This window comes from Notamacropus eugenii, chromosome 1 (assembly GCF_028372415.1).
Source record: "Notamacropus eugenii isolate mMacEug1 chromosome 1, mMacEug1.pri_v2, whole genome shotgun sequence".
In the NCBI taxonomy this organism is placed as follows: Eukaryota; Metazoa; Chordata; class Mammalia; order Diprotodontia; family Macropodidae; genus Notamacropus; species Notamacropus eugenii.
The window spans coordinates 211063213-211081854 of NC_092872.1; the positions used below are offsets into that span (position 1 = coordinate 211063213).

General features: G+C 42.3%; 1 protein-coding gene across 1 annotated transcript in view; it reads left to right on the forward strand.

Annotated features, from left to right (window-relative positions):
• Positions 1 to 1547: 1547 nt before the first annotated feature.
• The window catches only part of TBC1D12 (TBC1 domain family member 12), a 136081-nt gene continuing 118986 nt past the window's right edge, over positions 1548 to 18642 (forward strand). The window contains exon 1 of the mRNA XM_072625695.1: positions 1548 to 2687. Coding sequence (XP_072481796.1) covers positions 1669 to 2687 — 1019 coding nt within the window. The 5' untranslated portion in view covers positions 1548 to 1668. The remainder of the gene's footprint in view (positions 2688 to 18642) is intronic.

Below are 18642 nucleotides of genomic sequence, written 5' to 3' on the forward strand. Positions count from 1 at the left end.
AACTTCTTTTTAACTCTACTGCTACATAGTTAGTAATTCAGAATTGACATTCCCCAGGTGTGAAGGGTAAATGAAATTGTATTAGAATGCCTAAGTACTGGCAAGGTGTTGAAACATTCTATTTTGTAGCTGATTATTCAATATATTGTACTGAGAACGCCATACTTGAAGGATGCCAGGAAGAAATAAAGGTATAAGAGTATATAGTCTCTGGGGCAGGGTCTCTGAAGGAGAAACTCAGAACCCGTTTGGTGGTGCTAGTATAAATTTACTAGCTTTGGATTAGACGTAGCTTAGACTCACATCATAACAATCTATACTAATAAACTTAGACAAAATAGGAACTATAACACAAATTTTGGGGCCGTTAGGTGGTGCAGTGGATTGAGGGCTAGGACTGGAGTCAGGAAGACTCATCTACATGGGTTCAAATTCAGCCTCAGATACCTCCTAGCTGTGTGACCTTGGGCAGGTCACTTTTACCCTGTTTGCCTCAGTTTCCTCATTTATAAAGTGAGCTGGAGAAGGAAAGGGCAAACTGCTGCAGTATCTTTGCTGAGAAAGCCCCAAATGGGGTCGTGAAGAGTGGGACACGACTAAACAAATAACACATTTTGTAAATGCTTATCTATTCTTAGAAACGGAAGGTTGTATTTTCTATGAAAATCCTCTACTCTCTCTAGGTTAGCGTGATCTTTTCACTGTCCCACACACATATACTGTCTCTATGCCCTCCATTTCTGGAATGCCTTCGCCATCCTGCTTGTTCACTTATTCAAAACCAAACAATACTTTAATATTCAGCCTAAATCCCACTTTTCCCTTGAAGCCTTCTAGGATTTTCCTTCCACTAAAGTATATTTAAATCTGTGGTCAGTCAATACACATTTATGGAGCACCTGGCAGTGTGCTAAGCGCTAGGGATACAGGAAAAAAAAGGCAAAAGGCAGCCCCTGTTCTCAGTGACCCTCTTTGTACTTATTAAGGAATCTTAAATACAGAAATGCCAAATTAATCACGGTAGACCCCTGGAAGGCAAGGACTGTGACTTGCACGTAACCCCTCATCGCCTTTATTAGGGCGATGTTTACAAAGTATCAGTAACTGTTTACTAAGTATCAGTAAATGTTTACTAAGTATCAGTGGAAGGCAAACTCCCTGAGGGCAGAAGCTGTTACATTTTAGAAATCCTCGACCTCGCTTAAAGGTAGGCGCCCAAGAACTTTTCCTTGCATCCTTATGGGAGTCTCTGTTCAGCTAGGGGCGCTGAATCTGTCAGAATTTCGTAATCCGCTTCGGCCCAGTAGCCACCACACTCCAGGTGGCGGATGCGCTTATGGCTGCCTGAGATTGTCACGGAGAGAGGCTCTCTAGCTCCTGTCTCTATGGTTTGGGGAAATCATCTGGGATTTGGGAGGCGGGGGCAGGCGGTGAGGGGTGGCCATGGCGGTGGTTTCTTGACCACTCTGCCGCTGCGCGTGCGCGTGCGCGTAGCCTAGCGTGTGCCCGTGGGCAAGTGCTGGCGGCCGGGGGGAGGGGGCGGGGAGCGTTGCGGCGGCGGCCGCCGCGGCCCGGGCCCTGAGAGCGGTTTGTCGGCGGAGCGGAGCGTCGTGCCGGTTGCCTTGTGTCCTCAGTGTCGCGCTCCTTCGCCAGCCGCTGGGCCGCCAGATGGTGGGGCCGGAGGATGCTGGCGCCTGTCCGGGAAGGAAGCCCAGACTGTTCCCTCCGCCGGGGCCCGAGCCTGGGGGCCGCGACGGTAGGATGATAGGGGCCACGGGCGGCCCCGGGGGCGGCCGCGGCCGCTGCTGCCTGGAGCCGCAGGAGGAGGGGGAGGCGGAGGAGGAGGAGGAGGAAGAATCGGAGGAGGAATCGGAGGAATCGGAGGAGGAGGAGGGGGCGACGCCGCCGCCTCAGCGGTTGATTCAGCGATACTTGGCGGTGGCGGGCGGGCAGCTGGAGCCGGGGTTGTGCCGCTGTAGCTCGCTCGCCGGCAGCCAGGCCGGCCGTTCCCCGCCGCCGCCAGGCTCAGGATCCCGGCTCTGCGGGGACGAACCAGACGGGAAGCCCCCTCAGGGCGGCGGCCCGGGGCCCCCGCGTCCCAGGATGACCAACGGCGACTCGGGCTTCCTGCCGGGCCCGGGTTGTCACGACCTGCCCGCCCGGCCCTGCCTGTCGTCGGCCCCGGAGGGAGGCGGCGGCGGGAGCTTCCTCCGCTTCCCCCGGGAGCCGCGTTGCTGCCGCGCCTCCAGCCTCCGCCGCCTGCCCGGGGCTGGCGGCGGCGTCGAGAGCCCGCCTGACGGGGCGACGCCGCTAGAGGACCCGCTGCGGAGCTGCCGCCTGGGAGCGGCGGAGCCGGGGGAGCCCGGCGGCGGCTCGGAGCCGGAGGGCGCGCGTGGAGGCCGGCAGTCCCCGCCGCCGGCCCGGCCCGGGGCCGCCCAGCGTGGCGGGGAGGTAGACGAGAGGACTTCAGGGGCGCCCACTGCCCAGCCGGGCTTTCGCTTCACGGACGTGAACTTGAACTCTCGGAACACTTACGAGGTGAGCCGCCGACAGAGCGCCCCGGACTACCTGGCCCAGGAGGGGCTCCAGGGGCCCCCGCTGGCCTCGGAGCCGGGCCCAGCAGGGGCTGCGGCCAAAGCCCGGAGGAGCGGCGGCGGCGGCGGCAGTTTTGCGGACTTCTTCACCAGGTAGCCGCGGGGCGGGGGCGGGGGGATCATCTGGCTGCGGGGCCAGCTTTGGGGGCCGCCGCCGGTGAACCGGACTCGGGTTTAGCTTTGGGTTTATCTCTGGAAGATCGGCTACCTCCGTGTGCGCAGTTGAGGGGGAGGAGGAGCGCCTTCTGTAGAGATGGCCATTCTGCTGTTCCTGCATTCCGGCTGGGGCCGGGGAGGGAAAGGTAAAGCATCCCATCGGGACCCCTCCCTCCCCGCGGTGTTCTTGATCGTTGCTTGAAATACCACCAAAAGGCTTTGGAATGGGGGGACAGACTCAAATAGCTCCTGGACACTACTTGTGTGACCTTGAGTAAGGAGTTTACCTCGGTGGGCCTCAGTTTCCTCATCTGTACAACGAGGGGGTTGGGCTGGATTGCCTCTGAGGTTGCGTCCTGCTCTAAATCTGTGCTCTTATAAAACGGGATTTGTTTGGGGTTTGTGAACTGGAGGTCACTTTGCAGGGACAGTTTTATTTGAGTGGTTGCAGAATAAATTCAAACATTTGGATTTGAAGACTCTCTTATTAGATTTAGAGAATGGCCCAGTAGCCTATGATTTTTGCATAGTGAAGTCAGAAGTGTTCAGTTTTGCACTCCCAATTTATCCCTCTGTTTTAAGTATTAAGTTTGAGTCCCCCCTCCAGTGAGGCATTCTAAAGTAAAGGCTTTAATTTTTGAGTATTTTGGTGGCAGTGTTATTGTATTTAAATGGTATGCTGTGATATACTGAAATTAAGTTATGTAGTTAAAAACTGATGATCTCAACATGCACTGCTGTAGGTGTATAAAGGAGCTGAAGCCATTATTAGATACCGTTTAATTAGGTAAAAGTTGAGTTAATATTGGTGCATTTTTAAAAGGGCAGAACAAAATTCTTGTGGTAGATTTTAATATACATTTTCCAGCCATATTTTCTGTTTTTGTAAGACAGCAAGGCAGACAAATAGTATTAATCTTTAACTTGTTAAATTCCAATCTCCCAAAATAATTGTCCTTGCTGTCCTCCTGATCCCATGACTTTGGTGTGAAAATAACATATTAAAATCCTGTAGTCATTAATCTTTTTAAAAAGCAAGTTTAACCTTGACATCATGGTAGGGTGGAAAGAGAAATGGATTTAGAATGGAAACCTACCCCATCACTTATTACCTGTATGGACCATGAAAGTCATTTGGCCTCTGGGTCTCATTTTCTTCATCTTGAAGAGGAGGAAGTTGGATTAGATAACTCCATAAAAACTCTTTCAACTCTGAATCTACGACTGACCAATGTCTATATGTACGCATTTTTCAGGGTGCCAAACTTAGAATGTCTCATTCCCAGTTTTACTTTGTCACTTCTGCTTCTCGTGTGGGTTTACAAAGCAATTGTGAAATACTTTAAGGCAGGAACGAGTAAGGGTCTGCCTTAATGGAGCAAGTATCAAGAAGTGATATTGTGTCTGTGGTTGCAAAAGTACAATGCAAGTTTAAAGTCTGTAGTGGCAGTACTCTAAAGGCTATGAGTTGGGAGATTTTTAAATTATTATTATTATTATTAAGGTCCTTTTTGGTCTTTATTTCCAGTTCAGTTCAGCAAGCTTTATTAAACACTTCTTGTGTTTTTTCTTTTCACTGATCTATGTTCTGTGTGTGATGGGAGGCAGTGTGGGAGAGGGGAGAGAGAGGACAGATGTAGAACCCAAGTCACAGCATCTTTTGAAATCTCAATTTTCTCTAAAGTAAAATGATGACACTTGTATCTTTTCACAGGATAATTGTATAAACTCTAAAGTTTTATGCAGATGTGCCTTGTGTGTGGTGGCACAGGTGTTTTGTTTTTTTTTTTTTGGAGGAGGCATCAAGGTATAACTGGGGTGGGGAACATGCAGCCTTGAGGCCATATGTGGCCTTCCAGGTCCTCAAATGCATCCTTTTGACTGAATCTAAACTTCACAGAACAAATGGCCACTTCCTACTTTTGTGACCTTGGAGTAGTGATTTAAACATTGTTTCCTTTTTTGTGAAATGAGGAAGTTGGACTTTGAAGATTCCTTTTAGCTTTTTAAGATCATCTGTGATTAGTCTGTCTCATCCTTCATCTTTTGGTGTAGAGTGGTACAGTTTGGACTAAAGAGATCTTAGATGTCATTTAGATGTTTTGCAGATGACAAAGCAGGACTTGGATAGAAGGAATTTGCCTAGGATAGTAGAGTGAGTCGTTAAGACCTTTATTTAAATTCTGCTTCTGAGTTTAAAACTTCTGTTAATTTTGTATATATTATGTATTGTATATACTTATATGCTCTTTTTGCCTCACCTAAATTTTTTGAGGTCAGGAACTTTCGTCATTCTGCCTGTCCCCCGGGCTTAGCAGAATACCTGAATGAATGCTTCTTGATGGAATGATTACTCCTTATGTGATATGGGAGAAGTACTTTTACCTCATTTTCCTTATTTCTGAAAGAAAGGTTTGTACTAGTTGATTTCTGAGATCCTTTTCAGGTTCTAATTTTAGGATTCTGCGATTGACCCAAGGGCATGTGGATAGTTAACGGCAGAATTCTGACTAGAGTCCAGCTTTGCTGTCTCCAGGTCTCCTGTTCTTTTCATTGTAAAGCCTCCGCAAGTCTTCTTTCTTCCTTCTTGTTATCCTTCTCTATCTACTGTCTTCTCTTCTTAACTTGGTCATAATATTAAACAATACATTTTTTTGTTTTATTGAATTTAAAACATTTTACTTTTAAAGGTATGAGTTTAATATTTTGCAGAAAGGACACTGTTTATAATGACACAACTCCTTACCAAGGGTAAAAATAACATGGGTCACATAAGGAAGAGTTCTAGGATATGTATTTCTTTATCCTGGAGTGGAGGTGGATGAGGAGGGAAGAGAGATCCCCGCCCTCTTTCTTAGGTAAGGTAGATTGTGATTTTTTAGTCCTTCAGTACCCTGAAGTTGAGTATTCTTGACTTTTAGTTTGTAGTGAGTGGGGTGTGGTGGAAGGAAATTGAGCCTGAGCAGCATCTTTCACTTCATGGTGACTGGATTATGTGATACCAGAAGGTAGACTGGCTTATTTATGAGCTGTGTACCTGAGAAAGCAGCCAAGCTGAACTTCTCAGCTGCCTCTATTGAGCAATCAGGAGGCTGAATCCAAATTTACCTTCCTCCCTTTCTAATAGCCAAGTTCCCCGTAGGCCAACTTTGTTAAAAAGCTTCATTTCCTTAAGATTTAAATGATATATCAATGTATTTTTGGTCTCAAAAAACTAAATTAACTTTGCCTTTTCCTACTGGGGCCCTGAATTTTAAATTCTTAAAGGATTTTTTTCCTCTGGTCCATGACAGAATAAAATTATTCATATGACAGTGGCTTCACTTTTTGCCACAGTAATGTCATGAACCCACATTTTACTCACATTTAGCTAGGCCATTTGACACCTCTACTACTTTTTAGGATTACACTGTCACTGTTGTTTTTGTTTTCAGACTCTTGGGTTTCTCTGTCTCCTTTTAGTTAACTTAAAATAGATACAGAATACCTGTATAATAATTGAACAAAAATAAGTATAATCCTCAAACTTTATTGAACTTTGCTGTCATGAATAAATTATGAGTAATCTTTTTTGAGTCTGAAAAGATACAAAATTGTAGGATTCTAGAGCTGGTAATTCCATTTATTATGTTCCCTTTCTATTATAGCAACTGATGACAAAGATGTTAACTTAAAGAAAGCTCTTTCTATAACTGTTACATTGGGGACATGAAGAATACTTTACTACCCATAGTGATTTCTCTGATCCATACATGCAAATTCAAATGTCTCCCATTCTTCTTAATGAAAATGTTGATGAGCACAGCAAACACTGTTGATTCTTCAATCTGCTGTGAAGCTTAACAATTTTTTTTTATATATTTTTTTATTTTTTAATGTTTAACAATCACTGCCATACAATTGAGATTTTATCCCCCCCCCCACCTACCCGCGAGCTTAACAATTTTTAAAATAACTTTTTTTTTTTTTTTTTTACATTATAACTTTCTGCTGCTGCCAAAAAAAGGAATGGGGAAAAGTACTTTTGGAATCTGACAGTAGGTGCATTTTTTCTTTTGGGCTATTATATAATCAGACAGCTTTCAGTTTTGTTTTTTATTGTTATTTATTTTCCATTCTCCCAGTCATTTTACGTATTATTTTTCTGGTTTTGTGTGCATCAGTTCATATAAGGCTTCCCATACTTTTTTGTATTTTCCATATTCATGTTTTTTTATTACATGAAATTTGTTTAACCACAATTTATTAGTCATTCCTCAATCAATAGGTATCTATTTTATTTCCAGTTCAATTGCCTCAGTGTTTTTAAAAAACTATAAGATTTTTTTCTAAATTGTGTTTTCAAATTTCTTTCGCCAAAACCTGACCAAATTGTTCTAGACCTCCTATCAGACTTTCATAACTTGCGCTAGTATGCCCTCTTTGGACTCTTTTTTTCTTCTTATTATGTTAAAGAAAAATTTAAAACATTTTTTTTCCTACCTCCTTTTTCCCAGTGACAACCCAGTGATGAATATAAATGTGTTATTTGGTCTTTTATGTTTATAAGTTATTCAAACAAGCAAACCCTTTATTTTTTAAGGTAGTTTGTCCATAAAACTTGACATGGTAAAACATGTCATGGCACTTGATTCAAACCATAGCTCTAGATTACGACATAGCTAGAGCATCCTTGGCAACTTTCAAAGGAGCAGTTTCAGTTGAATGATGAGGTCAAAAGCCAGACTGTAAAGACTTAAGAAGATAGTGAGAGGAATGGAAGTATATGCACTTATTGTAGATAGCTGTCTCAAGGAGTTAGCCACAAGGAAGGAGAGAAAGGATGAAAGCTAGTGGCAATGGGTAAATAAAATGAGGGTTCTTTGAGGGTGGGGCAGACATGGGGGTGTTTGTAGACAGCAGGCAAGCAACTAGTAGACAGGGAAAGATTGAAGGTTAGTGACAGTGGGGATTAGAGTGAGGGACAGTTTGCTAGAAGAGATAGGATGGAATGGGATCATCTGTGAATATAGAGGATTTTGCCTTGGCAAGGAGAAATAGGGGAGGGAACAAGCATCTATGCATCCATCCGTCTATCTATATCTGTCTCTTTATCTGTCTATCTATCTCTCTGATTCTTCTGATCTATGCCAAGTTACCATGTCCTTTTTAAGGCTGCTCGCTCACCTTTGGTGTCTGCCTGCCACCCAACTCCCACCTGTGGTTCCAAGTAGCTGTAGCATGTGTATCAGCCACGCCACTCTTCTTGACTTTTGTTTTGTCACTGGACTTTGATGATTCTGGAAAAGAGAGTGAGGCTGTCAACTTTGTGAAACTCTACCTCACTTAAATCCAACTCACATGCAAGTCAGTATGTCACTTACCATCCATTATTTTATCCATCTTGAAGTACCTCAGTATTGTGATTTCATTGGTCTTTGAAAATGAAGAATCATCAACAGTTACCCTGTCAAAAAAGGAAATGAAGTTAGTAATGGCTTCTTGGTGATTTCATGTTGACTTTTCGTGATTATTGCTTCCCTTTCTAAGTGCTTAAAAACCACTCACTTAATTTAATCATGTGTTTTAGGAGTTTTCCAGGAATAAGTCAAGCTCAAAGTCTATAGTTTGTAGACCCTTCTCTCCTTCCTTCCTTCTTTCCTTAAAATTGAGACATTTCATCTTTAGTCCTTAAAGCATCTCTTATAGTCTCTAAAATATTTTTAAAAATCACCATCAGCGGCTCAACAATCCCAGTACTATTTCAGTACTTTAGAACATAGTTCTGCTTCCCAGTTTCTCTTTTATCCAGGAACTCTGAGGGTCTTCCCCTCCCGGTTTGATTTTTTTTTAAAGGGACCATTCCTTGAGTAACTATTGAATTGGTGTATTCATTGAATGGGTCTATCTCACTCAAAGTGAGAATGTGATAAGACCTTAGCTTAAAAGGGCCAAGGTCACACACTGCATCCTGGGTCATCTCCAGTTGTCCTGATGAATGGCTCTGAAGGAGAAAGTGAGGTTGGTGACCTTGCATAGCCCTCTCTTACTCAAATCAAAGTCAACTGCAAGTTATGTTATCATCTGGATGTCATGGTCCTCTTGGAGAATGAAGAACAAACACAACAACAATCTTTCCAGTGATTGGAACTCATTTAGGGTAGTTTGATGCTATCTGGTAATCCCTTCATTTAACTTGGGTTTCTACTCCTTTCTAATAATTATTGTTCTATCCATTCCTATCTAAAAACCTTCTCCTTGGGAGAGAAAACAGGAGTAAAACAAAAGTTGAATCTTTTTCTTCCCCCATAAGTTGAAGCTTATCACCATCCTCCATTTACCCCAAGCATCAGTCTTATTTCTTCTTTGATCCTTCTCTTGACTCAAATACAGCCTTAAAAATATTTCATTGGAACAAGCATTTATTAAGCACCTATTGTATACCAGGCACTGCACTAAGCACTTTTTAGATATTTCAATTGAGACACAGCAGACTGTGAAGTAGGTAATATTATGATCCCCATGAGGAAACTGAGAAAGTGACTTGCCTAGGGTCACATAGCAGTATGTGTCTGAAACTGAATTTGAACTCGGATCATGCTGATTGGAGGCCCAGGCTGTCTCTGCTATGCCACCTACCTTTACACTCAGGGGTGAAGGAGGAGCTAAGAGGGGAAGCTGTCTGAGTGATATGAGTTGAAGAGAAGGGGAGAAAGAGAAAGCTCTCAGCCTCAATTTTTAGAATGAAATATGAGGCAAGATTCCAAATTGAACAAGTAGGAGGTATAGGAGATTTGAAGAGGTCTAAAAAGATTTGGAAAAGTCTTTGGTGAATAGAGTAGAGAATTGATTAGGGAGGTGGGGGCTTTCCAATCATCTAAGAAATCTAAATGCAGTCATTCCCATTGGAAAGTTTTCAGTGATTCAAAGACCTCACCTTAATGTTCCCTGGTTTGCTTTAGTGAGGAAGATGAAAGATTTGATGTTGGGGGACTTAACCTGGGGTCTGTGAACTTGCTTATAATATTTGATAACTGAACTTCAATATGATTGATTTCCTTTGTATTCCTGTGCACTTAAAAACATTCTAAGAAGGATCTTTAGTGTTTCCTGGACTATCAGTGGATTCACACAAGGTATAAAAAAGCTCCTGGGATAGTAGGATCTTGGAGGTAGAACAAAGTGATTTTGATTAATTCCAATTTCTGTGGTGGTAAAAGAATTGACCCACTCAAATGAAGCTGGTCTTATTTAAGGTGCTCGGGACAGCAAGCTGTCCCACTTGGGTGCATTCTGATGCAGTTCAGTGGCCCTACTGTATGCAAAATGTGTTCATTCTTTCTTTTTGATAAAGTTGTCTAAGTAGTTTTGCAGTGGTACTGGGTCTTTAGCATCTTAGAGTTTGAGAGGTGAAAAGGACTTTTGAGATCACCTAGGCCAACCCCTTCATTTTATGATTGAGGAAGTCAAAGCTTGTGATATATAGATTTAGTGTGCTGCCAACAAGGATGTCTTTTTAGTTTGCTGAATTCAGCTTTTATTTAAGGTACAACATCAGGAAATTAATATGCACTTTCAAAATTAAAGGCAGATTTGCAATTTTATGATGTATGATTTTTATATTTGAATCTACTTTGGCTTGACTTAGCCAGCATTTAAGTATTTAAGACCTCAGTGTTGTGTAGTAGAAAGATCACTGAAAGAGGAATTGACTGGACTGGCTATTAGGAGGCCTGGGTTAGAGTCTGTAACTGACTTGTCTCTCATAAGTGGTGTGACTTGAGCGCTTTGGCCAGTCTCTTAACCATTTAGCTTCAGGGACCTCATTTGTAAAATGAGAATAATAATACTTGCACTAGCCTATCTTCTGTAGTTTTAAGGCATGTGCTACTTTTAAGTTCTGTGTAAACATGAACTACTACTATTATTATCATTAGTTAGAAATTGGGGACATTCAGAGATCATATGCTTTGCTCCTGTGGAGTTTGCTGTCTAGTAGAGAGAAATATCTTATCCACTTAAATAATGCAGAACAAAGTATATGTGATTTTTGGTGAAGGTAGTTCCTTCAGTGATTTGAATAATAAACACTGTGCTTACTAGTAGAGAGTTTAATGTAGCTAAAAACATATGGTGGCCAGTCTTTTGGTGATGAGTTTCTTGGCACCTTAGCCAAGCTGGTCCAGAGACTGGTTGTTAGTAGTTGAAGCTTTTCCAGGTTGACGTAAGACCTGTCAGAGCTTGCATTCTGACACAGCAGATTACGATGACACATCAGAATAGGTCTTTAATGGGTGTGTGTGTGTGTGTGTGTGTGTGTGTCTGTGTCTGTCTGTCTGTCTGTCTGTATTTTGGAATGGAAAAGTTGAATAGAAAGGTAGAAAGGAAGGTTGGTACCAAATTGTGAAGGGTATTGACTGCCAGACTAAAGAGACTGGAGTTTTATTAAGTAGATAATGAGGAGCTATTGGGTTTTCAGCAGATGAATGACATGAGATCTATACATAAGAAAGATTAAGCTGGCATTCTTGGGAAACATAGTTGAGGATGGGGTTTTAGAGTGGAGGGAGTTTATCGCTCTGTCTGGTGATGGATCATTGCAGAATTGTTCCCACCAGTAGTAACATGCAAAGCACATACCCTACTGATTACAGGTTGGTAATTTCTCCTTCTTGAATCTATCTTTTGTTTTTTTTTTAAAGAACTTACGGAGAAGCATTGGTGTCTAAAGACATGATTCCTGCCATTTTAGCCATGTAGGGGCTTCAGGTTGGCTGCAAAGCCCTTGCCTTTCAGTTTATTGGTTCTCAGTGTTAATCTATCTCCTGCTTCAGACTTCTTCTTTATCTGGTAGTGCCTGAAGGAATAACACTGCTCATCTAACCACAGTCCTCCAGCCTGTGATTGGAGTTCTGGATTCCCACTGTGCCCTTTCCTATTTCCCCATCCTTCAAGGGCCAGGGCAGAATGGTTGGTAATAGGTTTGAAGAAACCAGAAACTCTTTCTTCCTCAGGCCCCCAGAACAAGAATAGGTCACCTTACCAACTGGGCTGGTAGTCATAGTTGTGTGAGGCAATTTGCATGAAATGCTAAAGTTTACACTTTAACTGAGATTTTCTACTCCTAGTAATTTCAAAGCTTGTTGTTATGCTGACACAATTTTCTTTAAAAGTGCCATGTACTTTTCCTCTTGAATATTTTACACATTTGGAGAGTAATATTTTTTAAAAAATCTAAGTATCTAGTTGTTTCCTCACAATTGCCTTAGCTAGCCTAATACTTATCTTAGCTTGTGTAAGATTCCTGTAAAATGGGAAGTTGAGGAACTAGAAGCATTTTACAAATGAATTGAGGTTCAGAAAGATTCCCAGGACTTGCTTAAGGCCACACAGTCGGTGGTGGGACTGGACTCACTCCAAGTCTAGAATTCTTTGTTCTACACCGTGAGAGCCTCTTGGGGTCATAGAGTTAGAGCCAAAAGGTGTCTTAGAGGTGATATAGAACTGTTCTTTGATTTTGGAAATGAGGAGCTGGACTCTCAGGGAGACCATGATGTGCCTGTGGCCTCTCAGGCAGTAAATAGCAGAGCTGGAATTTGAACATGGACCCTCTGACTTCCAGTACAGTGCTATTTTTAATGTGCCATGACAGCTATTGCATACTGTCTCTTACTTAAAGCTTTTTGAGAATCCTGGTTGCTGATGGGTACAGTGTTTTTCACTGTTCTCAACTGGATTTTGATACATGTGGGTGGATCCAGCTGGATGTTCTCTCTGGTGATGCAGGGAACAGTGCATCAGTACCTGCCCATAGATCATTCTTGTCCATGCCTTCTTATGCCCTTTTCCTCTTGTGTGCTTCCTAGATGGCATCTTTTCCTCTCTCTCTCTCTCTCTCTCTCTGTTTTTTTTTTTTTTTTGGTTTTGCCAGACTAAGTTCATGCTGTTCCTCACATTAATCTATCACATCTCTAGTCTTTGTGTCTTTGCACAGGCTGCTTGCTCATTCTGCCTGCAGTATACTCCCTCATCCACTCTGCCTCATAGACTCTCTGGTTTCCTTCTGTAGTAGGCCTTTCCTTATCCTCATCCATATGTAAACTGCTTGAGGGTAGGTCTCTACATTTTTTTGTCTTTGTGTTTTGAGTGCCTGTCTTAATACCCGGCTCCTAGGTTTCAGGACTGGAGCATAATGGTATAGGGATTTCCTAGATAATGGAAGCTTTGTCTGATGTTTCAGTCTAGCACCTTTTCTGCTTAGTTTTAGAGTTGCCTAGAGAACTAAAAGAGGTTCTGACCCAAAGACAAGATATGTCAGGGGAGGGATTTTAACGCAGGTCTTATTGACCTTAGGGGAGACCAGCTTTCTATCCACTATGTTGTGCTGCTTCTCTGAACACAAAGTGAAATGCTTAATAAATGTTTAATTGATCTTGGGCCAGATGAAGGAATGAAAGAAAAAGTATATATTGTCAGGCCTGTACAACGTGCCACTTGTGGTCTGGCAAAGGATTTCAGCCAGCCTAAGGAAAATGTACAGGATGTAAATTGCTTATTATGTACAAAGTATTGTGTTAAGTGCTTGGTATACATATAGAAAAGCAGATCTGTCACTGTGCTCTGGGTCCTCACTTTATTATTGGGGAGAGAAAAATAAGAGGCTTCAGCAGCAAGTCAGATGGAAAAGCCCACCAGGTCCTTTGGGTGCAGTTGCAAAGCAGAGGTACTTTCTGTAATGTCATTTTCATTAATAAGACTTTGGTCTTTCTGAGGTTGAGCCATTTGACAGTGTCAGTGACTTTGGGGGACAGACCTTTGATTTCTAGGTCTTCAGTAGCTCTGATTGGAAGGAGGCTAGAAGGAGGGCCTGTGGTCTGGTGGTGCTACTATTCCCTGGGTTCTTGAGCTTCTCTTTTCACTGGCAGTTTGTCAGTGGTGGGGATGGGGTGCACAGGGGCTGAATTGAAAGCGGGGCTGTGGGGGAGGGGCAAGGAGCTGCCAGGGTGAGATCTCTACCAGGACATCTGTGGGGAGTTGATGGTTGAAGTGGTTCGACCTTTCTGTTACACAGTGGCTCCTATCTCTTCCTCAGGTTGCCTTACTGCTTCGGCTGATCGGTCAGTGTCAGTTGATTGGCTCTGGACTCTTCTTTGCAAGGGTTGTTCCCCTCTATGATGGTTGTCAAGGCCAGAAGCAGAGCTGATGACCCAACTCCTCTCCTTCCTCAATAAACACACTACCTTCTCTAGTCCAGCACACAGATGCCCACTGACTCAGAGACCTCTTTCTTGTGGCTCTTTTCCACCTTTTTCTTAGGTCAGACTGGCTCTTCAGGGACCCATAAACATACCTCAGGCAGTGTTAGCCCTCCTCCTCTGCCTAGATGAAATGCAAAATTGTGCCTTGATACTATTAAACGCTTAAACCCCAAATATGTTCTCCTTTTAGTATTCTTTTCTCTGGGCTAAACACTTTCAGTTATTTCAACAGTTTTTATGGTTTATAGATGCCATACTATCCTTTCCTCTTCTGGAAGCCACATAGTTGAAGTGGCCTTCTTTTAAAATGAGATATGCAGACTAGAAAACAGTGTTACGAATGTGGTCTGACTAGCCTACAATAAAAATAGACCTATTACTTCATGTGATCTGGACACTAATGATAATAACAACATACATTTTGCATGATTCTCAGCATGTCCAAACTGGAACTCATCATCTTCTAAATACACCCTTCCTGTAAAGTTACCTATTTCTCTTGAGGGAATCACTAGGACCTTCTGGACCCCCCTAGGCTTGTAACCTAGGAGTAAACCTTGATTATTTTCTTTCCTTAATCCCTTTGCCATCATATTAAAATATTGCTGAATCCTGTTGCTTTTGCTGCAATAACATCATTTGCATCTTTGCTTACATGGGCCACCATCCTGATTTAGGTCCTTATCGTCCCTCACCCTGGTTATTGGAATAACTTCCCAGTTTTATACCTTTCCAAACAGTCTTCCATACATCTGCTAAAATAATCTGTTTTCTTGAGATGCAGGCCTGATCTTGTTTCCTCTTAAAAATAAAAACAAAACCAAAAACAACACTTTAGTGGCCACCTGTTGCCCTTGGGGTAACAGATAAATGTTTTTAGCTTGCCATGTGAAAGCCTTCACTGACTGACTACTCCTTTTATAAACTTGATTTCACTTTATTCCCCTCCCCTACAATCAAACTTGCCTGCTAGCTGTTCTGTGCGCCAGTCTCTGCATGTATACACATATTCCATGCCCTACATCTGAAGAATGGCTGTCCTCTTTTATTTCTACTTCATAGGATTTTATTTTTCCTTTAAGCCTCCACTCTGGTGCCAGCTCCACCAGGAGGCTTTTCTTGATTTCGCCATAGTTACTATTTTCCCTTGCCTCGTCTTTTCTAGAACGCTTTGACTGGATTTCTCTTTTGATCTATCACATGCAGCCTTATATTAAACTGAGGATGTCATATACCTGCTCCAGCCCCAGTAGTACGTGGCCTTCTGAAGGGAGCTGTCATTTTTTAATCTTTGTGTCCCTGGTGCTAGACACAATGCCTTACACATAGAAAGTGCTTCCTGTTTGTGCAGTTGAATTGCTTTGACAAAGCTCTTCAGTTATTCTGATGTGAGGAAACTGATGTGCATAGAAGACACTATTTCTCTTAATGCTGCTTAAATTAAATTACTAACTTTTTGGAAACAGTATTGCTCTATTGTTTCATTAAACTTGTTGCAGATTGAAGCTTCTAGATTTCTTTTTTCATATTTGCTGCCAAGTGAGGTGTATCTTTTATCTTGTATATGGATGAACCCACTTTTGAATATAAATTTAGCATTTGAAATTTTTTGTGGTGAATTTTATTTTGTTGATTTGGGTCCAGCATTCTAGCTCATAAAGATAAAGCATTTGGATTTTGTCTTCTCTGGTGCTTCCTATCCCTTTGAAAAGTCTTTAAGCCATTTACTGAAAAAATGGCAGTTTGTAGGGTGACTGGACTTGGAGTCACTGAGATCTGAGTTTGAATTCAACATCAGGCACTTGTTAGCTATGTGGCCCTGGGCAAGTCACTTAACCTCTGTTACTCAGTTTCATCATATGTGAAATGGGGTTAATAATAACACTTGCTGGGATTGTTACGAAGATCAAGTAAAAAAAACCATGTAAAAGCTTTGCAAACCTTAAAGAAGTATAAAGAGTTATAAGAGGTTCAAGGTAGGGGAGAGTAATTGCCATTTGAAGAGAATCAGGGAAGGCTTTTAGGGGCATTTGAATTGGCCTTTAAAGAAAATGTAGGAATTGAGCAGTTGCAGAAGGTAAGGCGGAGAGAGAGATTATTGTAGGCTTAAAGTAAGTAAAGACATAGGATTGAGGAGAGTTCCAGGTAGGCTGGAATTTAGATTATGTGAAAGGGATTAGTAACATTCCACAGAAAGGGCTCTTTCCATATTTACTTATAATCTCTTAGTTGCCAGATTCAATGTTTTTTTCCTCTATACTCCCTGTCTTTTCTGAAGCCTTTTATGCTGTTGATCACACTCTCCTCTTCCTCCATATTCTCTTCTCTCTAGGTTTTTGGGACACTACTCTCTCCTGGTTCTCATCTTACCTAACTGACCTAACTACTTCTCTTCTTTGACTCCTTTACTGGATCTTTGAGATCTCTCCTTTAACCCATAGATATCCCTCAGGGTGTTCTGTCCTGGGTGCTTTTCTCCTTCTGTATTACTTCACTTGGTGATTTCATCAGTTTCCATGGATTTAGTTAACATCTCTATGCTGATGAGTCTCAGATCTACCTATTCTGCCCTTGCCTGTCATCTCCAACTGCCTTTCAGACATCCTTTACTGTGTGTTCAGTAGGTATTTTAAACTCACTATGTCTAAAACTGAACTTAGTATCTTTCTTCCCTATATCCTTCCTTCCTGCTACCTTCCTTATTGCTGTAGAGGATAACACCATCCTGTCACTCTCTCTGGCTCCCAACCTGAGTCATCCTGGACTTCTCATTATCCCTCCCTCCTTCCCCCCTCCAATCTTGCCAAGGCCCTGTCACTTTCACCTTTGTGGCATCTCACCAATGCTACCGCTTCTCTCTTCTGACTGCCACCACTATAGTGCAGGCCCTCATCACCTCATATCTGGATTATATTGTAATAATATTCTGGTGAGTTTGCTTGCCTCAAGTTTCTTCCTGTTCCAATCTGTCCTCCATTCAGCCTCTAAAATGATTTTCCTAAAGCACAGGTCTGATCATATCAACTCCTCTTCCTACCTCAACCCAGTAACTTCCCGCTGCCAGGAACAAATAAAAAATGCTACCTACCTTACCAGTCTTCTTATACCTTGCTACCTTGCTCCCCAACACATGGTCAAGTGAAGGCCTTCTAGCTGTTTCCCAAATAGGACACTGCATCTCTCAGCTCTGGGCATATTCCCTGACTGTTTCCCATGCCTGGAATGCTCTCTCTTGGCTTCACCTCCTGACCTAACTTCCATTAAAGCCAACTAAAATCCCTTCTTTTACTGGAAGCCTTCCCCAACCCCTATTAATTCTAATGCCTTCTTTTTTCTGTTAATTCCTATTTAGCCTGTGTATATCTTGCATTGTATATATTTGTTTACATATTGTTCTCCCTCCCCCCATAAGATTTTTAGCTTCTTGAGGACAGGAACTGTTTTTTGCCTCTTTTTGTATCTCTGGCACCCAGCAAAGTGTCTGGCACATAGAAGGTGTTTAATAATTGTTTACTGATGGATTGAGTATGAGCTTATGTTAGAAAGGATGAAAAGATCATGGAAAACCTTGAATGTTAGGTAAGGGAATTTAAACATGATGGAGCAGATTTGTGTACTTAAGTGACATGATCAGAAATATGCATTAAGAAAATAAATTTTAAAGTTTTGTGAAGGGTAGCATGGAGGTGGAAAGACTTATTTAGAGGCTTTTGTATGACAACCTGTACTACAGGATGATGGAAGTAGAAGTGAAAGGGGACTGGTAAAAGGAGGTACAATCTGAAGAAATTTGTAACTGATTAGATATAAGTGAGGGGGAAAGACAATTTAGATGTAACCCTAAAATTTCAAATATGAGCAACTAAATAAATGGGAGTTGCATCATTAGGAAATCAAGTGAAGTCAACAGAAACAGGTTTTGGGGAAAAGATAGTTTCAGTTTTGGACCTAGTGATTTGGGTGCCAGCGTGACACACTGGTAAAGATGTCCCCTAGGCAGTTGGAGAGTTGACATGTGAGTTTGGAGCTTGGGAATGGTCAGGGATGGAGATGAATGTTTTGGAATTGTTGCAGGAGCAACATCTATCCCAGGGATAGGGTACCTGTGGCCTTGAGGCCTCAAGTTTGACTTGTGGATTCAGTCAAAAGGCCATACTTGAGGACCTAGAGGGCCACATGTGGCCTCGAGGGCACAGGTTCCTCACCCCAATGTATCCTTATGTAGGCTGCTTAGTTTTTTCTTAAAAGGCAAGGAAGCAACTCTGAGACTAGACTGGCCCAAAGGGTTAAACTTCCAGCCTTTGAGAGATTTCCATTTACCTGAGGACATAAAACAGACCATCCCACAAGGAGTTAGTACCCTCAAAATAGTGAGATGTCCCAATGTGGTAGAAATCACTACACCTTGCTGACTAGCCAGAGGGGTGGGGTAAAGAATGTCCTTGCTGAATATTTAATATTTATGACTGAGTAAACTCCTATTGGATCAGTGGTTCTCAGAGTATGGTTGGAGGACCTCTTGGGGTCCCAGAGACACTTTTAGGTGGTAAAACTATTTTCATAATACTAATAACATATTTTAATTTTTAATGTGGTAAAAATATCAATAGATACATAGTCCACATAAATGAAAATTCTTTTAGAGGGTTGCTCAG